Here is a 23,717-nt window from a genome sequence, read left to right on the forward strand (position 1 = left end):
AATAATTTATTTGCTAATTATTATCTATTTATCAGCAGATATGGAAATAAAGCATATCAATTTGTATTCTTTTCCTGAAAATGTATTAAATAAATTACCAGCTATTAGGAAATAGCAGATTATAATTGATTATAATATGAAATAATGTTTATAATAAAGTAATTTTTGATACATTTTGAGGTAAATATTGGGGTAATTTGGCAGCAATTCCAAAGAAATTTTCAAATAAGTTACTTGTTAATTATCACAAAATTTTATAGTATAAATACAATAGTTTTTAACGACAATATACATCCACTTTTTAGAGGTTAAAAATGCCGCTTTACAGAATTTTAAAAATATCGAAATAAAACATATATACAGTAACACTTTTGAACATGCAAGACTGCAGCATTTGAATTTATGCATTGTCTGAAGTTCCTCTCAAGGCAGATTAACCTTAATCTGCATAAAATGTATTCACAGTCTCTCACAGGCATATTGATTGTTTTACCAGTGAGCACTTCATATTCACTCAGTAAACACCAGTTTGATTAAAAAAAACAAAGCTATATGAAAGGCATTACTCCCAGCCTCACTATTATTGGAACTTTAAAGACACTCTGAGAGGAGTAATGACACAGATCAGCAGCTGTGGGAGTTGAAATTGTGATATTTGCTCTGCTTTACTCACCTGCAAAAAGGCCGACGTTGGACTGGCGGGACTCGAAGGGGCATCGAGCCTGTCCCACCACCTCCTCCCCTTCCTGCTCCAGTGTGGACATCTAGGTCAGACAAAGGAAGACTTTATAAGGCCATATACAGAACAGTAAAGCTGACTCAATAGAAAAAGTGAACATAAAAGAGAGTGACAATACGAAAAACAGCATCACTGTTTACACTCGTAAAAACCCACGAGGTCACGGCTGCAAAATCGCTCCACAAACAAAAAGTCTTTAATGACGTGAGAACTGTGGCTGAATGCGAGGGGATACATATTAAATCAATCCGTGATTATGAAAGGCAACACATGCATCATAAAGATTAGTTTTATTTGAAGTATTGTATGTGGGTCGGGTCCATAAAAGAAGTGAGTGAAGATGGAGGTCCTGCTGTCAGGAGCTGAGACGACAGTTTATCTCTCAGCCGCAGATATTTAGCTGCTATTTTCCGACATGCTGTTAACAAGGTTGTAAACCTCAGGTACGACAATAAGCTAAACCCAGCGGTGTGTACGTGAGTGTGTGTGTGTGTGTTAGTGGAGTGGAGGTTGAACGCATGCAGAGTGGATTCAACACCCTCTGTAGCAACAAGGTGACTGACACGCACGTACGCACGTACGCAGGCATACACACACACACACACACACACACACACACACACACACACACACACACACACACACACACACACACACACACACACACACACACACACACACACACACACACACACACACACACACACACACACACACACACCACTTTAACAGTCCATTAACACTTGGCTTGGTTTATATGATGCTGTGTCGCCTCCTTACACACAGGCACTCTATTGTTATTCTGTGCAAGACCTCAAACTGCAAACCTTGAATATAAAGGTCACGTGTGGAGTGGACACAATAATGGAAACACTTATACAACCTAATAAAAAAAAAAAAGAAAGACTTTTAACGTAACTTTCATTTAGTTCATTATATCAAATGAGGATTATCAATACTGTCATCTTGTTTATATTGTGCACATTATGTACTGCGGTGCATCGTTCTGTTTTATGTGTCTCGTCCTGTTTGTTTAGTGTTGTACGTCATGGCGGTTATGTTTTGATTATGACCTGCCGAGAGACTTCAGATGTAAATGAGCTTAAAGCCAATTCTGGCACAATAGACCTAACAGAGTGTTTTTTGGAAGTTCATAAATCTACACCCCTTTCGGTGTAAAAACAGTGATTTAGGGTCCAAAATGACCCTTAACTGTTCTCTGTTTTATTACTTGGTTAAAAGTGCAAAGAAGTTGAGATGTAACATCAAAGATTGGGAAAAACGTTGCACATATGGGCTGATAGATTTTGAATCATGTTTGAAATACCGTCAGATATCTATTTTTATCTAACCGCCTCCATCAGTCACGGGATGCACAAGTCCGTGTTTGAAAATGGCGTAGACGAGGATTCATTTGATTTCATTACCGCCTAGGAAGAGAGGGGTTAATGGCTGCTCTGTGTTCATGTGACAATATAATTATCGAGTGAAGGAGAAAATAAGCGATCCAGAACTCTGCATAAGTGCCCCAAGACATCCGTACAAAAACACTTCAGATTCTTAAAGACGTTTGTGTTTACACCTCTGGACCTGATGCAATCCAACACAACAGCTCTGCCCTACATATCACTGCTGTGAAGCTTCAAGTGTTCATTTACTGTTCAGACTCAGTCTCTACTTTGTGTTGTTGCCGGTGTGATGAATTGCATTTTTTTCAGGCTGTTCTCATGCACTGTTTGTAGCCATAACTACAAAAAGTAATGCACTATAATTCGTATTTAACCCACGTAATCAATTCGTATGAAATTAACATAACTGTTAACCAGGAAGTATAAAAAGCAACAAAGTCCACATAGGGAGGAGGTCGAGGTGGATGGGTGGGTCTGAAAACACCGGACTTTCACCCAGGAGTCCACTGTTTGTGTCCCGTGTGAAACCCAGAGGTTAATGTTTACTTATTTGTCACATCACTTCTGAACTTACGCCAATTAAGTTCCGTACTTAACACCAGTCCCGTAGTTATTTTATTCCAAACTTTGACTTAATTGCCACATTACTTCCGTATTTAAGTAACACCACTTAACTTCCGTACTTAACGCCACTCCCGTAGTTATTTTATTCCAAACGTTTACTTATTTGTCACTTAACTTCGGTACTTAAGTAACGGCACTTCGGTTATAATTTTAATCTAAACGTTGATTTATGTAACTTCTATACTTAAGTAACACCACTCCCGTAGTTATTTTAATCCAAACGTTGATTTATTTGTCAGGTAATATAAGTATTTAAGTAATGCCATTTTGGTAATTTTTTTAATCCAAACGTTGACTTGCTTGTCACGTAACTTCTGTACTTAAGTAACACCACTTCGGTGGTTATTTTAATCTGAACGTTGATTTATTTGTCACGAGACAAACTTAAATAGCGCCACTCCCGTAGTGATTTTAACCCAAACCTCAATCTTTTTCTAAACGTAACCAAGTAGTTTTGTTGCCTAAACATAGCAGGAGCTTGCACAGGCGCACTGATCGCTTGTGTTGCTGGATATTTGTAGGGACAAAATAACAAAATAACTTTTCTTAAGATATCATACAAACTGTTGTATGAGGATATGTTGCATTACTTGCTGCATCAAAGTTGAGTTAGAATTGGTAAGAAGTGCCTTTTACCAAAAACATGAATAAAATCACACAAGTGAAGAAGAAAGTGGCAAAAGACTAAGTGCTTTAAATGCCAGTCTGGCTTTCACAACCGGAAACAGATACACGAGGAAAAGCAAGAAAGAGACATGTGACCTAGAGAACACATGGCAGCAGGGAACTCACTCATAAATGTTTGAATCATTTGATCAGTGGGAAACATAAAGTCAAAATCTATAATGATTTTCAGTCATAGTAGTCACTCTTTTTATGTCGGCTCTTTTCTTTGACAAATATCTAGAAGATAATATATATTTTTGGATAACCGACAAGGTTCACAAGGGGCTAATTGTATTCTGCAACAAACCAGAGAACCTCTTTATTAAGTAAGGACTATGGTTTTTCTCCAAAATAAACTCCAGTAATGTGATCTTGATCATCAAAGAGGTAAGAAATCAAGAAATACTTCCAAGTGATGGATGAAGAAAAGCAAATATTATAAGCAGGATTGCGACCATAGAAACAGAGATAAACATGGTTAAGAGTATCATTCAGTCTCTAATCAGTAATCAGATGAATGCTGTTAAAATTAAATTAAATTCTGATTAGAAAGCCACAGTATTGACCAGACTTCTCGCCTGCAGAGTGACATGATTTGAAGTGAAACAGCAGTTTGTTCATCACAAAAAGAACAGAGCTCAGAAGTCAGAGAGAACTGAGGATTCAACAAAGCTGTGTAGTGACTGCAGAATCGTTACCCCAACAGGGGAAAGATGACGACAGATGGATTTGACGCTTCAAGGTTTTGCTGTATCGCAAACGCATGTTGAAGGCAGCCTCTCTGTTGTCTACAGACCAGCTGTCTCAGCAGTCTGGTCGGTGAAGCTGCATGTTCATGGTTGGGCATCCATTCATGTCTTTGACCAACAAACAACACAGAGGCCTCTCACTCAACCCCCTCTTGTCCTCCACAGAGTCCCAGAGACAGATTCCTTGATATGATTTACACTTCCTCCCTCTCCCCCTCAGCTGCCTGGATAGTCATCTCTTGCACTTTTTTTCCAAGCTAGGGAAAAAGACAAGGTAAGTGGGGGGAGAACACAGCTGGGGGGTTGCCTAGAGAACAAATCTGTGGAGGTGTTTTGTGTAAATCAGTCGCTCTGTGGCAGGGAGATGATGATGTAGGTCGGTATGCAGTTCTTTAAACATTTAACATCAATCTTACTCCTGTGTATTAACCTTTGGACATAGTCTATAGCTGAGCGATGAGACTCTGCAGGTCCTCCATGACAACTGAGACATCATTTGATCCTGGAAAAATACTTTATCAGTCTAGGGAGATGCTGTACTGTATTTAGTTCATGAGCCCACAGACTATACTGGGCAATAATTCAATGATCAAATATTCATTTTTGGTTGAATTGACCATTCGCTAAACCCTTCCTCCAAACAGGGATTGTCCAATCATATCTTAGCAGCCAACAAGTAACAACTAGAATTACCGCCTCACGGTTGTAGGTCTCCGCCAACCAGTCAAGCTGCAGTTTACATCCCTATCTGTCCAAAATGACGTCACTTTATCATTTTATTGTATGAGACATTTGTTTTAAATTGTTATAATTAGCAAATTAATTCTTGAGTAATGGCCAAAAGGGTGTTTTATGAGGTCACAGTGACCTTTGACCACCAAAATCGTATCAGTTCATCCGTGAGTCCAAGTGGATGTTAGTGTCAGATACATAGACTCAATATAAGAAGTGGTTGTAGTTATCATGACATCCCCCATTGGTTTGTGGACTACGGTTTGTTTACTGATGTAATAAATCAAATGAGAAGTAGGGTCATTTTCTCATAACACTTCCACAATGGCTTCACTTCTCAGAGATATCGTGGTCACGAGAATGGGACATACATGAGGTCACAGTGACCTTTGACCACCAAAATCTAATCAGTTCATTCTTGAGTTCAAGTGGACGTTTCTGCCAAAATTTGAAGAAATTCCCTCAAGGCGTTCCTAAGGTATCATGCTCTAGAGAAGGGGACGGACGAATGGACAACTCAAAAACATGAATAAAAAGTCCCACTCAGTGTATTTGATGTTATTTGTTCACTTTTGTTTTAATTTGTTCACTTTTGTTTTAAATTGTTTTTAAATGTCACTTCATTTTAGATTGCATTAATTTTCTTTGTTCTTATATTAGAATTTTCTGTATTAATTTTTCATCTTTTGCACATTTAATTACTTCCATTTGTAATAAATGTGCTTTAAACGTAATTGTATTATTGTTATTGATGGTAGTAAAGATATAGTATGCAAAACTTTCCATTAGTTCCAGTTGCCAAAAACAAAACTCCCATTACATCACAGGTTCAGAGGTCATCTCTGTATTGAGTACCAACAATACAAAATGACATAACATCTACACTATTGCCTTTTTATTTTGCTATCCACATGCTTGCGTTAATCCCTTTTCACTGTGTGTAAACCTTTAAATGAGTCCGTTCACCCCCCTCCCCCTGGCTCCTTGATATAAACCACTCTATTAGTTCACAGGTCAGCGCACTGGAAAAAAAATCCAGTGAAATGTAAAAGTCTTGAGTTATTCAGCTCCCTGTTGGATTTCAGTCTCTCCCACACTGTTAGATTTACAGTCTGTGCTGTAGGACGTGTACTCCCTGCTCCTCTAATGGCCTGCTGTGAATCACAGTCCAAACCCGTGATGTCACCTCTGAGGCTCCACCACAATGTCATGTTGGGTTTTTTATTCAACAGAGCTCAAACTGTAACGCTTGATTTTGCATCCTAAATTCTTTTTTTTATATATGTGTCTTTTCTAAAGTATAATGTTTCCACTCAGGCAGCAGCTCTCAACGCTGTTATTTATCATCGGAGCTTTGGAATAACCATAGAGACGAGGAGCAGCAGCTGAGAGCCTCGTCTACTGCCTTAGATTTGTCTGTTGACCGTGCTCTCTCTTCTCTTTCTTCCCTCTCATTTCATCTCTTTGTTGTTTCAGAGCTGGGAAAGAAGCTGTCGCATTATTGCGTTCATCAGCACATCTTGTGTTCTGTCAACAGATTTCTCCATCTCCGCCTTGTTGAGCCAACATATCATTCCACCAACATTAAGCGTTTGAAGTCACCTGGCCACGTGAAACACAAATATGGCACCATTCACAGCGAACAGTATATCCCATCTGCTGCCGGGTGTCTCGTCCACCTTCTGACATGTACCTTTTCATGCATTTAATAATTTTCCAGTTATTTTCACATGTGCGGCTGCAGTTTGAACTGACAGCTGTTTGTTGCATCATCATTGAAAACACATATTGAAGTGCCGGCTGACAGACGACTTCTACAGCTGACAGATGCTGCACTCAACCTGGTATGACCATGTCTTTGTAGCAGTCTTTGTGTAGGTGTTATTTCACAGTAGATGTCCTTTTTCACAGCGGTGTTACCATGATGTTCTCTATTGTCCGGGCTCTGGTAGCCTTACAGATGTACTGTATCTGTATCAGTGTATTGGCATGTGTGAAAAACAAAATTGCAGTGCTGTAATAGTGTTTTATAATGCAGTTTTATATCATGTTTATGTTTTTATTTGTGTTTTTATTTATGCCTCTATATAAATTAAAGGCGCTTTGACAAGCCATAATTTGTTTGTTAGTCTGAATCAAAGTGAAATTGATACTTTTTTCTATTTAGTCTGGTTCAGTTTCACAGTGCACAAATTAAAGCAGACCTAATAATTTTCGTTTCGACAGCTGCCACTGTGATGCAGGGAATCGTGGACTTTGATATATTGCGGTCGAAGTGTTACCACTTTGACTCGGCACTGATCTACTGTGTGCACAAATCCCTTCTCCTCCAGTTTATCTCGAATGACTTTATAAATGTCACTGTTTTTGTGGACTTTATTCAGCATATTCTGTATGCTCTCTTCGGCCCAGATGTCAAGCAAACATCAGTCACTCCCTCGCCTGCATTTTAATTTGCTTGGAAACGACAGACCACCTCTCGCAAGACGGTCTCGGACCGGCTGTTTTGGTCCGCGCCAGAGTACGATTACTGTGTTCACGACCGTCCAAACAAACCGCACCATAGTTTGATTAAAACGGACTAAATGTTGGCTTGTTAAAGCGCCCTAAAACTATTTTAAAGTGCAGTTTATTGTTAAAAAAATATTATAATATTATGCTATTAATGTTATCTTTTGTAAAGTTTATTATTCAACTGTAAAATATCCACCCTTTTTATTAAACAACTTTATAAGCATCTTCGCCAATAAATGTGTGTGCATGTGTCTATGTGTATAAAAACAAATATTTCGTAATTAAATCTGATTTTTGTTATTCTCAAATAAAAAAATGTTGACCTAATATTCCATAACCACTCCGGTTCTACTGTCTCTCTGTCTGTAGGTTGCATGTGTCCCAGTCTGAACGTGTAACACTGACTTCAGTTTTCACTGATGTATAAAACATCTGTTCTGTGTGAGCCTTTGTGATCTTGTGTGTGTTTATGACATGATATCTTTGATGATGTCACTTTCACAAAAAAGCCAGCGTGGCACTAATGAGATACAAGTTTAGTTTCACGGTTTCATTTCCATGAGCTACTTAAATAATGGGGTTCAACTGCAACAGCAATCAAGGACATAGAACCAAACACATCTCATAGCAGCTGTACTGTAACCTGATGTCTTATCTGGAATTGAGGCAGCAGTACAGTATCTTACCTTATAGTTACGGCAGGTGGGGTTGAAGGCGTTGGTGCCGCAGGCGAAAAGCGTCTCGTCATTACGTGGCACCAGCACTTTGATGTAGTTGTAACATTCGTCCTGTCAGGTGGAAAACACAGCTTGATATTATCGTGCATCAGGGACCAGGTCCATGTTGGCTACCGGCGCGCCAACGACAGAAAGAATCAAAGCAGGACTTGCGGCATTTAACTGGCTGACGCACACACACACAACCTTCTCTCTGTTTTACAGTCATTATCGTAACACCCAGGCTGATTTTTATAGTTTCACTGTAGTTCTGGGGTGGGACATGCTATGTCAAAAAAAACCCAGTCTGTCGTCTCCTGATGGATGCGCCGCTGATTCTGATAAGCCACCTGCACACCGTTGCTTATTACAAATCGTCACTGTGCAGGAAAACGGAGGCAAAGGAAGAGAGCAAAAAGGAGTTGAGACATAAAAGCGAAAAACAGAGAGAAAGAGGAAGATGATACTCACGCTGTTTTTCCCTCTCACAGTGCACTTCTCCACATCCTTCGTCTTCCAAGTCAGTTTCTGAAAAATGAACAGACAGCCAACTGTCAGCTCAAAGACAAGCTGTTTCTCACCATCCCAGCTTTTGTTGCTCCCAATCGATCAAGTGCTATTACGAGACAGCTGTGATGAAAATCTCATTAACTTCAATAAAGTGTCGTGAAAAAACAAACAAACAGATAAATATCAGGGATGCCTGCGCAGCTCGTCAGCGGGCAGCTAAACACGGTGGCGCCTCAGTGATATAAAATCTGCAAAATAAGTCTGGATCTGTGAGAACACACGTAATGAAATCAAAGCATGTTTGCATCGCTTCACTGTCTTTATGAGGAGCATTTAGCCCCAATTAACCTACTGGCTAAAAGCTCTGCTCTTAGTCTTCACACACACACACACACTTCCTGTATCAGCGCTGGTCATCCAGTGGGCTGTTATGGAAAAAGATCCATCAACTTGTTAACAAGCTCTGCCTGGTTGAAGGTTTAATACGCTCCCTTCAATTGTCAGATAATTTACTGACCCAAATTTTCTCAGAGCTCATAAATAGCACAGAGGATGCTGGTGGTTGTGTACACTCCTGCTTCAGCTCCGAGTCTTTCTTTTGTCAACAGCTCCTGACAGTGTTTGAGCAGACAGGAAGCTTGACGTCTCACTCAGTAACAGATCAACACTCGGGTATAATGGGACGGCCTCTCTAAGCAGTAGCAGTGCAGCGCGACTGGGATCTGCTCTTCGTCTGCAGTCTGAGCTTGAGGCGACTCTTCCTTCGATATTTCAGACTAGGTTTTAATACCAACTGTGAGTCCAAAAGATCTCTGTTTTAGACACTTTCGAATGCCGACTCTGCTTTCTCCTGAACAAATAAAAGTTTCAACTATAGCTGTAAACTTTTCTTCAGATGGTCCACCTTATATTTCCTCACAAGCCCAATAATAATCATTTAAAATTTAAAATGTGTAAAAACTAGGGCTGTCAAAGTTAATGTGATAATAACGCATTAACGCAACTTGCGATTTTTAGGTTGTAGCAGTTTAAAGCTAGAATCCATTGGTACCAAACATGTCATACTAGCTTGTCGCAAAGGAGGTGAAATAACGCTCCAAACTTATGCTAAATTTTGGCGACAAAAAACTGGCATAGCCATTTTCAAAGTGGTCCCTTGACCTCTGACCTCAAGATATGTAAATGAAAATGGGTTCTATGGGTACCCACGAGTCTCCTCTTTACAGACATGACTACTTTATGATAATCACATGCAGTTTTGGGGCAAGTCATAGTCAAGTCAGCACACTGACACACTGACAGCTGTTGTTGCCTGTTGGGCTGCAGTTTGCTATGTTATGATTTGAGCATATTTTTTATGCTAAATGCAGTACCTGTGAGGGTTTCTGGACAATATTTGTCATTTTCTTGTGTTGTTAACTGATTTCCTATAATAAATATAGACATATATTTGCATAAAGCAAGCGTATTTGCCCACTCCCAAGAGTATTAAATACTTGATGAATCTCCCTTTAAAGTACATTTTGAAAAGATGAAAAAAATGTGCAATTAATCACAATTAACTATGGACAATCATGTTTTAATTGATTGACAACCCTAACAATAAGAGGTAATTATCCTCAGACATTTATACATATGCATATTTTTTAATCACTTTGACATTGACGATCTTTGCACAGTGTTTGATATGAATGAACATGAGATGTTTTATTACTCTGAATGAATACCTTTATATCTTGTTTATTTTACAGTATGTTCTTGTGTCCCCACCAAATGAAAGAGAAAATTGAACTAAAAAAAGATGCTGAAAGGTATTGCACTTAACTGGAGGGGCTTGTACATTTTTTGTGTCTGTGTAGGTCTTAAATCCATCTCAAGGTTTCCTCAACTACAACATCGCAACAACAGCCACCGTGTGGGTTAATACATCTTGATGCCTTATTGGAGCCGAGGGGTCACTCCTCTTGGACCACAAGCCCCTGAAAAACAATTTGTCCCACCGGGCCACTCGTTTTCTTGTTCTCACGGCTGGTTTTCCATTTTATCGGAAACCTTTCAGTCCAGCAGTCAAATCGGACAGAAACTACTTAGAAAAGGTGAATGCAATCTAGCTGGGTACAAAGGAAAACTAGCACTTGATGAAGATGAGACACGCATCTGAATTGTAAAGCGCTTCCTGCTTTAGACCACTTTGAACCAACATTGTTTGTTTCCACTGCATACAGTCATCATGAATACATTAAAGGATAAGACCGGCAGTATTCTATATTTAGTTTTATCATCAACAAATCCCTTGAAATTGCTAAAACCACCAAAGCATTAGTCATTCTATCAATATTTCTGACTTTATTGATTCTTTTGCATTTGGCCCAAAGCCTATTGGCTCTTTCTGCAGATATGAAAATAGGTCTTAAACATATAGTATCATTTCTTACAAAGGCTCAGTATTCTAACTAAAATGGAAGGAGTCTCTGTCTGTCTGTATGTTTTGTCCTTTAACTTCACACTTGGCCGGTGTATTGCTGAAGACCCAAGGAAGCGTTGAGTGTGAGGTTGTTTGGATGAGCGATTCTCGAGAAAGCTACAAGCAGGAATTCCGGAGGCAGAGCAATCGGGCCGTTACTAACAGGCATGTTTTGAACGGGCACTGCACTTGTTTCCTAAAACAACTGCGCATTGTGGTTTTTGGTAAAACACACAAGACAATCTATCCACAATATCAATAAGCTCAGTCAGAATAGTGAGGACTAACATATCAATCATTTTCTGAGCAGTATATATACGACTCCTTGTCGTCCCTGATTTTAAAGCCAGCTCTCTGCCCTGCAGGCCCGTGCACGGAACATCTCCGCCGCGACTTTGTGAAGATCTGACACGATTCAGCAGGAGTCAGCATTATGGTAATGGACCCTGCCTTGTCCACGCTCGATTTGGTTTACTAATAATTACTTATGGCCACCCAAGCCCGGGGAGATCAGCGAAGGGGAGAATGTGAAAGAGTACCCGGTGTGAAAAATGAAGAGCTGGTTTAAAAAATGATCCAGAGTGAAGGAATGGATCTGCGATGAAGAGGACACACCATTTTCTGGTGATATGAGTCAGTCAGAGGAGAGTACGAAGCAGAAAGAGGGTACAGTCTTCAATAATTTTCCACTCAGTTCCTGCTGTCACCCTGGAGGCGGCGGAGGTTTTGGTAAATGGCGAAAAAAATGCATCATATAAAAACACTCAATATCGAAAGTTCTCATATAACATAACTGAAAAAAGATAAGCTGACGTGGTGCTGCTCAAAAGTTCCCATGTCTTTGTGCCACAGTCTACACCCAAATCAATAGTTTAGATCTCTCTGACATGGAGTGGTGGCCTTATCAGAATGAATAGCCGTGTTTAGCGCTAATCTAAATACAACCAAGCAAAAGTCCCGGCCTCGGAGGGCTTTTATTTAAGTGCAATCATGTTTGACAAATGAGATTCAGATAGGAAGGAGCATGGCACTTCAAAAGCCACAAGAGCCCCGCTCCACTATTGAATATATGTCTGAAGAGAGATTGCTTAATACTTGAATGAAAAGGCAGGCAAGGGTAGAAAGGAAAATAATGAGATACAAACATTACAAGAGATTTTTCCCGTAAAAACACACAGAGTGGTTCGGAAAAAACAAGAACTAGTCGTAAGAGCACTGCAATGCATCACAATCTTCCCATAGTACAGGATGAGGTCTAACCCCACGGTCAGTCATCTTGCATGTTAAATGACCAAAGAATCCTTAAATAGGGTTGGGCGATTGGACGATCGCCTGTTGTTTTTTGGGTGCTCATTCTGTTTTACTAATTTAATGGTCTGCCTCTGAAGAACGAGAGCCGCTCATCCGCTGAGAGAGAGAAACAGTGTGTACAGCCGACATATTTTCACATCTCACTCGTTTATTTCCACCAAACCAGAGTGGGTGATGTGTTGGAAAGACTAATCAAGAAGGTTTTGTTGAGCTTTATTTTGTTTTTCTATTTGAGGGAAGTGTGTTTTACGCCACTACGCCGCTAGAACTGCTGATCTCCCAGCTGAAGCTACTGGGCTGACGGTGGCCGGTTGGAAAATTTTAGCATATCGCCCAAACCTATCCTAAAACTTAATTAAACATGAATTGCAGAAAAATGTCAAGTAAAGGTCTTTGCACATCAAATCCATATTTTGAATGTTTATCAGATGCGATTTTGGATGATGACGTTTGCACGGACGGTTACTCTAAGTGGTCAAACAACCCTCTTTTACCTTTTGACGGATGCGAAAAATGTAGAAAATCGAACCTGTTTTGAAAACTTAAATGATGGATGAAAGTTTCGAGTTGGTGTGTGAACGTGATTTACACAACGTGAGGTCGTATTGATTTTTAAACGTGCAACAATATCGGAAGAAAAAATAGGGACTTGGTGGGGGAAGACTTTAATGCTGGGTAATTCAAAATCTATTGGTTACTCACAAGATTATTGGTATTAATTTTGAAGGATCAAGAGGTATCAAACAACCCCTAAATGTCAGTGTTAGAGGAAGAATTCATCTTGAATGTGAGTTTTGGCATCGAGGAAATCAACAGATCATAGTCCAGTTTAGAAACAGATGGCATCTACAAACTACGCATTAAATAATTTTCAATAAATACATGGATATTGACTCAAACACACATGAATAAAGGTTATATGTTGGATATTGAAACAGAAGTGACTCTGAAAGGCAACACCAGACTGTGGACAGACTTTCCTACCTGCTGTGGGATTATCTGCTCAGATGAAGTGGCAAGATTGATGGCAAACACGTGGTCCCTGCAAGAGATAGAGAGACAGGACATTATTGTTAGTGGGGCAATCTCCACATGCTTTTTGCGAGACCTTGAAGCTTTTTTGAATGCAAAGCTCCATAAAGGCCCAGACACACCAACCTGACATCAAAGAACTTGCGGCGATGAAGGCCGACTGAAAAGGTCTCCGACACGGGCCGACTAGAGCCGACAATGCGGGACACACCGCAACTAGGCCGACAGACGCTCACCAACGGCCCCAAACTGGTCGACAACCGACCGTCAGCTTGGTGTGTCAGGGCTTTAAGCCTCTGATCCAAACATTTCACCAAAACCTGGACTGATCGAAGCTGTTTTAACAACAGAAGGTAGATTTATTGGCTTTTCAACTTCAGAAAAAGTTTTCCCAACACCAAAAGTTTCCCCAACTGTCGACACAACCCATACGAATCACTTTGTGAAGTGTGGCATGCACTTTGTTGTATGCAGCTGTGGAAAATATTAAGTCCACTTAGGTACATTAGGAATCACTCTACCTTTTCAGAAGGGGTTCTTGGCAGCGAGAGCACTGCAGTCTGAGACTGAGCCAAGAAACTGTAGCAGAATTTATTTTGCACAATGGAAATTAGGTAGGGGAGGTGCAACCTCGTACTTTTTAGAAAATTAACCTACGACATCTTGATTGAGAGGCGAGCAGTTAGGCCGAGAAATGCACTAGAAACACTTTGGACGTGCTGCCTGGGTTAGCTTACAAAGTAATTCAAGTTTGGGTATTCAAGTCTGACTCACAACAGGATAACAAGCATTTTTTTTCCCAGGAAAGCCAGAATTTACTATTGAACCTGTTGAGGAAGTTTTAAATTTATGAATTACTCTGAAATTATGTGATTGCATTTTCTAATGATCTTTACTATTGACATTATGTTGTCTATTGCTGACTTCTTTTTACCTGCCTGCCTCCCTGTTGCACATTTTCTCCCTCACGTCCCTTTCAAAAGCCCATTTGCCTCTTGCCCAGCCATCAGTGGAAATGAGAACTGAATTGACTTCATGCTTAATTGACTTTACTGGTTAAATAAAGATGAAACAAACAACTAAATCCATTGTTTTATATAATCAAATGGATACTTCAGGGTCTAACGATGCTATGCAAGAAAGGTTTTGGGCTCTGGTAACTCGTGATCATAATTTTTCACATTAAAGCTAGGGTTGGTAATCATGAGAAACTGGCGCCTGAAGCCTTTGTGCAACAATGCATATGTATTCACATTTGGATTGGATATTGGTGTTAATGGGGCCGATCTATTAAATTCAATTTTACATACTGGAATTTACATTCCTGTTTAAGTTGTGACCAATTTGTTGCTGCATTAAAAAGGTTTACACTTGATTTGTTAATTCCTGTTAATTTTGAAGATGTTCTATCAAGTTGCTAGTGAACGATTTATTATTTTAATAATAAAAAAAAAAATAATAAAAAAAATCCATTGGTCACATTTTGTTTTACAAAGTTAGGAAAACAATATTTAAGTCAAGCCTGATGTTGCCTCACACATGAAAGAATGATTCCAGACACTTCCACACAGTGAGGCATAAAGCTTATTAATTAAACACTCGATACCGAGTACCGATCTGAGCCCAGGTATCGCTATCGGGACTGAAAAAGTCGGATCGGTGCATCCTTGAATGTTAAACTAGCAGGTGAGTGGTGTGGACTGACCGGGCAGCGATGTAGAGCATGCGGTTGATCCTCAGCATCCTCTGGAAGTCCAGGCCCAGGCGGACGGTGTCATTGTCCGACATGAGTCCCTGGAAGCTGGGATAGAGGTAGGAGGCTGTGTGGGAAAAAAGACAGAGAGAAGAGAAAAAGAAAATGTTCAAGTACTCATAACAACAAAAGACACTAGCTAACTAGCTAAGCTTCACAGCAGAGATTCGAAACCACAAGACTAGCATATTGCATCCCTTTGAGGTCTTGTTAAAAACTTTTTTTTAATTATTTTTCAAAACTGGGAAAGAACTTCCGTCCAATGAGAAATAATATTCGTGAACTGTTCACCACGGCTTCAGATTTGTAAAGAGACAGACGGACAACAATGGCTCGGCATTTATCCATAACTAATCGGCAGCTTAGAAAAATACAACACCTTTACAGTTTAAGAAACACTGAACCGAGGTTATGATTTGTCATATTGTGCTGAAAATCCTGAGTACACACTGTATGCTAATGTGCACTTGTGTAGGTGGATGAGCAGGGGAGAAAATAGCATCCAAAGTTGCAAATTAGCTGGTCGTGTCAAAGAAGTCAGTCTGATTTAAATAAACGGCTCCTGGTAAGCACTTCTTAACGGACACGTCTGGGGACAGTGCCAAGTCAGGACGAGGAAACAAATCAAAACCACTTCAGTGCAAAAACCTGTCTGTCTGGTCAACCCACATTTAAATAGCACTCATCTCTCTATGAGGTCGTTGAATTTCAACTTGGGGTTGTCGTGAATTAAATCCCTTCATCGCCCTGAAAAAACATAAAATAAATGTCAAATAATATGTTACTGCAGGCGACACACCGAGTATACGAGTCTCATGCATAAAAAAAAGATGTGTGTGTGCAGCAACATAAAAACTGAGATATGAGATGAACTGAGGGAAGTTGTGCAAAGAGAAAGAAAACGATAAACAGTAACTCGACGCTGCACTACGGCTGATTTTAATTTTTCCCTCTTCTTCTTCTGCTTTTTAATTTCATCTTGCCCTTTTCTACTCCAGCAGACTATCTCAGTGGAGGGAAATATTCATTTAAACAATGGGAGACTGTGTCCAGTGCTTAAATAAAAGAATGACAGCCAGTCAGTAGATGCCTTGCAAATGTTCGAAAAAAAAAAAGAAGGATGCTCCAGGCAGAAATAAAATTAGCCTGCTCAATACTGACACCATGCTGCCTACCACATCACAGAGACTTCCTTCCTGTTTTCTTAACCAAGATTCAGCTCTAGGCCACGGCGCTCTGGATCTATAGAGTACTGTATTAAGTGCCCTCCAACCTCCCATCTGACCTGGGCTGCTGCTGAATTAGCAATCCCCGCCAGAAATACACCACAATCGGAAATTAGTCTCTCTACAGGGAGCCGTATGTTCCCCTAACCGCTGGTCTCGAATCGACTGTTTAAAGATTTAAACGCCTAATGCCTGGCTGAGCGCTGGACCTTGCTGTGCTGTCTGGTGAAGAGACTCCCAGTGGCTCACCGGCCCGCCCCGCTATCCTCCCCCTGGCAAATGAGGATTTTCTAATTGCTCTTCAGCACTTTCACATCCTCTAATGCTTGGTGGGGGGGGGTCAGCTGGGGCACTGCTCAGGGCCAAATCCAGGAGCAGGTGATGGTGCCCACAGTTCTTTAAGATCACTGCCTCTGGAAGCAGCACATGTACGATGCTGGCCAAATGCTGAATCAAACCAGAATCCTACATCCGTAGGCTGCATTCACACCGTCATCGGCACTGCAATGCAACCCTCAACCTCACCCAGTACAGCAGGAACTGAAGCTGTCAAGCATGATTCCTCTAGGGGGTTTTAAAACTACTTTTAAGAAATCTGGAGAGTGTCCGTGGGGGTTTGCTCTTGTGCAGTTTTAAACTAACTCTTTGGCACTCACCACTTTTATGATTTGTGTTCTATCTTGTATATGTATGAATGTCCTGTCTGTCGGTAGAATTGGGCCTCATGCAGCAACATTCTCTTCAATTTCTCTTAATTTAATAAATGCATAAGTGAAGGTTAAATAAAATGAAATAAATCAATACGTAACTACTTTGATAATGAATTAATCATTTTTCAAGAAAAAAACAAAACACAAAATGTTTCTTGTCTTAAATTATAGTAAACTGAATATATTTTGGAAGACTCTTGGTGACATCATCTTGGATTCCAGGAAAATGTGATGGGCAATTTTTAAAATCAAGAAAATTATCGGATGATTAAGCCATAATGAAAATAAATAGTTGCAGAAATTTATCCAATGTCATCCAGCAATTTGTTGGCCAATATGTGCAAAATCATATTGTGAAGATTTATCCAGCAATGGTCCAGATAGAAATTAAATGATTATTATTATTATTATTAATAATAATAATAATAATAATAATAATAATAGTAATAATCATCATAAAATAAAATAAAAAAACAATAAAATAGAATCATAGAGATACAAAATAGGATAATTTTATTTGTTATCATTATTTTTGTATTATTATTAATAAAAACAAGTTGATAATGGTAAAAACAATTTTAAGATATAAAACAACTACTATGAGAAATATTAAATAATAGCAATTATGTTAGAAAAATGTGGAGTTAATTAAAAGCAAGATTGTAAAAATAAGTTTTGAGCTTTTCCTTTAAGTTATCAACAGAAGTTGCTTGTCTTATTTGTGATTGGAGTACCACCTTGATACATTTCTAGAGTATTAACGATATATTCCTTTCTCACTAGTATTATAAAGTGTTAAAAAGGTTGTATTGTGCTCTGACATCTCATAAGGAGTAAAACTATTGGATGCATTACTCAAACTGGACTTCCTGGATCATATTTCATCTCATCCCTTGAACTTAAAAAAAAAAAAAAAAAACTACAACAATACAGCCACTATGTGCATATGTGTTATTAATTTAAATAAGAAGCCTCTTAATAAGCAGTCTGTAAAAGGGCACAGTTAAGCTTTATACCCTTTTCATATATTTATTATGGCATGGCTCCAAAAAGTGGAATTAATTCACCATTCAAAAGCAATTAGTTACTTTCAATTACCACGGTGCAGATGAGATGGACCATCATGTGTTAAAGACCTTCCTAAAGAATCTCAGTGTTGGTGTCAGTGGAAAGTTTTAGTGTACTATATAATGGTTTAAATCAAAAGTTCATATTGAGTGAAATTGTCTGATATAATTCTTACGTGTGACAAAAAACTTATAATGTACTTTATAACTTTGCCCTCCATGTCGCACAGTTTGACATCAATCATCAGAACATGGTTTATGAAGCATATGCATCCTGCTGAGAATTAAATTCTGGGGGAAAAGAGTGAATTTAAAGGAATAATTCATCCAAAAAATATCCATTTATATATATCAATGACTCACCCTGTGTTACCTTGAGTTCTTGAAGAAAACTTAGTTTTTCCTCTCATGCCTCTCGGGCAAACGGAAAATGCAAAAACTGAGAAAAGTCTTGATGAATTGAAGTGAACGGGGACCGCGTTTAACAACAGCAAAACTATATCACTCATGGACGAGTAGCGTGCCTGCTCAAGCGTGAGACTGTTTATGCGGAAGTGTTTTTGGTGTTTTGGCGGATGTTTTGATATAGTTTTGCTGTTGTTGAACCTGGCCTCCATTTACTTCAATCAAAACCGCTTTTTTCTTCAAGAATTCAAGGCAACAAAGGGGGAGTAATTGATACACAAATGATCATTTTGTGGGTGAAGTATTCCTTTAAAGGTCCCATATTATGCTCATTTTCCGGTTCATACTGATATTTTGTGTTTCTACTAGAACATGTTTACATGCTTTAATGTTCAAAAAAAACTTTATTTTCCTCATACTGTCGACCTGAATATACCTGTATTTACCCTCTGTCTGAAACGCTCCGTTTTAGCGCATTTTGACGGAATTGCAACAGAATTGCATTAACATTGCTAGTCAACAGCTTGGGTCCATGTGTACTTCCTGTCAGCTGATGACATTCACATACACTGCAACCAGGAATAAACTGGGACACATTTAGAATGTTTTACGTTGTGAAAATTGTGTCAAGGATTTAAATATTGTATATTCGTGACATCACGAATGGGCAGAAATCCTAATGGCTTGTTTCAAATGCAGAGTTTCTGAATACGGGCTGTGTGAATTTCCCTGTGGATTGAGTGTTTCGATACTTTCACAGTATTCAGATAAGATTTAAGCCTGCTTTATAATAAAAAAACATCAAAATCTCACTTTTTTATAATATGGGACCTTTAATATATAAGATCAAATATGGCAGCAGTGTCTTCTACATGCAGCTCTAGTATAATCAAATCTTTACTTGCCTCAAACCTACTCAGCACATAGTCTGTCACAAAAAAGACAAGAAGCTGAGGGGAGTCGTCTGTCCACTTTCTAAAAGAAGTAGTGACTCGGGTATGATTTTATAGACTTCGGCCTCATGAAGTACTACGATTCATAATGGACGTCTCGCAGAGTTGTGCGGGACCTTGTGCCACGCTGTCACCTGCTGGAACCAGAGGTGATAAATTGCTCTCATTACACCTGGGATGGAGCTCCACATATAGCACTATTAGCGCAGCTATTCCTGCTAATGGTTGCGTTACTCTCTTCCAGATAGATCAATTACAGTGTGTGGGCCATGGTCTCAGCCGCCTCTTAAATCAATTATGGGCCATTACATTTAGCAGCCAGGACCTCTTCTGTGGACCTCCCCGGTGATTGGGTGCCATTGATGGGTCCACAGGCTGGTCTGATGAAGCAGTGTCTTCAGAGTCTCACAGATGTCCAAGATCCTCAGTCAAACTCTTATTTTAACTCTCTGTAGTCACATGTAGGAATGCACTATAATTCAACATTAGCCTTTATGGACTGTCATTGTAGTTGTACTGTGATTGTTGCGTTATCGTTTTAAGTCTTTTGTCCAAATTAGCAACAAGAAAATTTAATTTGTTATTGATGTTTTTGCTTTGCATGAGTGAAAGTGTTGTTTTGTATGTGATTTAGCTAATACATACCATAATGTGCTAAATGTTCATATTTGAGGTCTTTTTCCACAACTGTAGTTTGGCCACGTAGGTGTCAAACAAGATAAACAAGAATTACGGTCTTGCGGTTGTTTGCCTCCGCCAACCAGTCTAGTTGTTGTTGTCATAATTAGCATGAATTTTTGAGTGTTTTGGCCACAACACTCCCTCCAGGTGTTCCTGAGATATCTCCTTCACAAGAATTGGACAGATGGACGGACGGAACACCCTATTACATAACGCCTCTGTCCATGTCTGTCGCCAACGCCGAGCCATAAAAATTATCCACTGTTGCCCTTTGAGTTCCGGTCTGTGTCGTGTTCACACTGACTCATAACAAAGAAAACAACAAGTGGAAACATAAAAGCATGTGGACTGACAGGTAACTCAGACTTCAGAAGAAAAATCTGAAACTTTTGGTCCTCTCCAGAGTTTGACTGACAGTTTTCATACCAGCCCAACGAAACCAAAGCAACAGGGCAAACACATCGGAGTTGAACTGAACTGAACCAAACAGGTTAGGAGAAAAATAATATTATTATAAATATCAATATATTAGCCCGACATCACAGTTTGTTTACTTTGGTCCAAACCAATGTGAAAAGGTTTGCTGTACATTATCTTTTGTCTTTAGTTAGTTTGGTGCAACTAAAAGTAGCAGTTATATGTCAAAATCCTTCTTCTTGTATCATAAAATGTTGCAAACAAGGTACAGTTGAGGATTGGACCTCAGCGTTGACTTAGAAAAGGCTTTTTTTTGCATGTTGCTGGCATTGTTTCCTTTTTCACACTGAGCCAACGAATCAGAACAAAAGCAATACATATTCCAGCTGTTGACAAACCTCTGCAAACATGCCCTTAAAACACATCCACTGCTCTATAAGCCGTGTTCCCCGGTGATGATATAATGCCTTGGTGACCCTTGCTTTACTTTTACATCAACTCCTGCAACAAGGATCGCCATGGCAACACAACAGAACTTACATTCTCTGCCCACGATGCTGATTGGTTCCAGGTCCTGGGGGAACGGCGTGGCTCCCGAGGACAGCTGAGGTAAGAAGGCGGCTAAGGTGAGAGCCAGGATGGCTGGCAGGACGGGTCGAGGCGAGCCAGGCATCAGCCTCATCTTGGCGGAAGATGAGACCTCACCAGAAACACATGGCCCGCAGCAGATTCACCTCCCACCTGAAATCAGACGCAAGGTTGTCAGGGTTAGGACAGTAGGCATATCTGAGACCATGAATACATGCTGCTGGAGCTTATACTGGAAGTTGGAGTATATTACAATACCTCTAACCCTTAAACTGTATTGGGCTAATATAACAAGTGAAAACTGCAACAACTACGTGATTGAACAATGACAGCAGCGCTGCTTAAAGTTGGCAGCTAAGTTCTTATTAGCATGCAACGCCTTATGTCAATGCGGCGATGTGATTGAGTGTCCGTTGAACCGCCGAGATGTGAGAGGGCAGGTAGATGGAGTCAGAGGGAGAACCAGACACAGGGAGGCCAGGCACCTGACCACCTGGGACAACCGCCTCATTTACTGCCACCCAAAGTCTTTCACAGGTGACTGGGCACAATTAAACCTTCGCTCCTCGCTCCACCCGCTCTGACACCAGGCCCTGATGACAGCATTAATTACTCAGGTTAAAGGTCTGTATATGATAGAAGGGAGACCTGTCCAAAGTATACCTAGCCTCTCACTCAATACACGCTGGAGTCGGTTACAGCTCTACATGAAGGACGAACGCATAGAAAATAGGGCGGTCAATCGATTCAAATATTTAATTGTGATTAATCGCAAATTTTGTATCTGTTCAAAATGTACCTTAAAGGGAGATTTGTCAAGTATTTAATACTCTTATCAACATGGGAGTGGGGAAATATGGGCAATGGATTCCTTTGGGTTTTCTAGTTTTATATGATGCCAGTATCTTCACTCTAGCTTTAAAACTGAGCCCGCTACAACCTAATAATTGAAAATTGCGTTAATGCGCTAAAGAATTGAGTGGCTTTAAAACAAATTTGCTAGTAGTAAAAATGCAAACAAATTGAAAAAAAAAAAGTCATAGAAAGTTAAATGAAAGCTACAAAGCATTCAGACACTATATTCCGCCAATCTAAATCTGGTATTTTAATAATGTTATTATAATAATTAATATTTTAATAATATATGACATTTTCAAAACACAAAGTGCAGATATGGATAAATAACCAGGTTAATTCCATCCTAGGTCCAGTAATTTATGGGTTAAGAAAACCTTTAAAAACCTTCCTGGATCTGGACACCAACATCTGATCACCTATTTGTTGCACCACGGTCAGATCTTTCACCCAATTGTATTAAAATCTGTTTACATGTTTTCCAGATATCTTTCTAACTAGAGTTGGATGAACAAGGTCATGGCTGAACGTCGTCGATGACTCACCGTCATCGACCACGGAGCCCAACACCGTGATTGAAAGGAATGCAGAAAAACAACAAAAAACAACAATGACAGCTTATGATGCAGAGATGTTGCAACTTCATCCACCTGCACTGATTCAAGTCCCAGAATACCATTTTCAATCAATGGCTTGACAAAAGAATCCTGACACTATCTCTCCTAAAAAGAATTAAGACTAAAGTTGGCATTTAGTGTGAATGTGGAAATAATTGTCAGCTCACAAAGCTGATATTGTACATACATGTTCAATAACACATCTGTTTGATATCGGAGGCTGATGGGTGGCACAGGGATTTTTCGAAACAAACTTCGTACTATGATGACCTGTGGTCACCGCCAATTTATTTAGGGCAATGTGTCCTCCACAGGGGTCCTTACGAGCCATCCCAAATTTATGTACTGTGTCGCTTGGCAATGAGACCTGGGCCACATGGTTTTAAATGGGAGCAGAAAATTAAGTCAATAGAGACATGAACTGTCATCAATATTGATAGTAGTCTGCTTCATTTAAATGCAGGGGAAAGAGCTGCATTTAGCAATGAGGTCAAGCGATGATCACAATGCAATAAATCGAGCGGGGGTGGGCGGGTTTCTGCTTGTGTTTACTTTGTGAGCACAGCTTGGGTGGCCTGCCTTAGGCGATATATGAAGACAATATACCTGATGGATTAGCATCATATAATATGATTTGGATGTTTTTTTTCCTGCCAAGGAGGACAGCCAATTGAACAAACAGATTATGTTTTAGTGGTATCGCTGGAAGAGACAAATACACAAGAAAAATCCCTTAAAAGGTCCAAAACATTCAGGGTTGAAAGAACTTTGCTGATGCCAAAACAAAACAGCTGTTAAACGCCATGCAAGGAGTCCCAAATACAGCCACCGTAAAACATGAACAGCACACTGAGGGAGCATGAAATCCTTGTGAGGAATGAAGGCAGAGCTCATTTGTTGACAGCCGGGTACTTAGCTAAAGGAAGGCAGCCAGCAGACTGTGATGATGATGCATGCAAAACAAGACAACCACAGTGAG

General features: G+C 39.7%; 1 protein-coding gene across 6 annotated transcripts in view; it reads right to left on the reverse strand.

Annotated features, from left to right (window-relative positions):
- The window catches only part of sema6cb (semaphorin 6Cb), a 189,546-nt gene that overhangs the window by 57,150 nt on the left and 108,679 nt on the right, over window positions 1-23,717 (reverse strand). For all 6 annotated transcript variants that reach the window (XM_074653012.1, XM_074653014.1, XM_074653013.1 and 3 more), the window contains 6 exons: window positions 21,219-21,419; window positions 15,172-15,286; window positions 13,419-13,476; window positions 8,621-8,677; window positions 8,120-8,221; window positions 674-764 (listed from right to left, as the gene is read on the reverse strand). In XM_074653012.1, coding sequence (XP_074509113.1) covers window positions 674-764; window positions 8,120-8,221; window positions 8,621-8,677; window positions 13,419-13,476; window positions 15,172-15,286; window positions 21,219-21,360 — 565 coding nt within the window. In that variant the 5' untranslated portion in view covers window positions 21,361-21,419. The remainder of the gene's footprint in view (window positions 1-673; window positions 765-8,119; window positions 8,222-8,620; window positions 8,678-13,418; window positions 13,477-15,171; window positions 15,287-21,218; window positions 21,420-23,717) is intronic.

This window comes from Sebastes fasciatus, chromosome 12 (assembly GCF_043250625.1).
Source record: "Sebastes fasciatus isolate fSebFas1 chromosome 12, fSebFas1.pri, whole genome shotgun sequence".
NCBI classification, from domain to species: Eukaryota; Metazoa; Chordata; class Actinopteri; order Perciformes; family Sebastidae; genus Sebastes; species Sebastes fasciatus.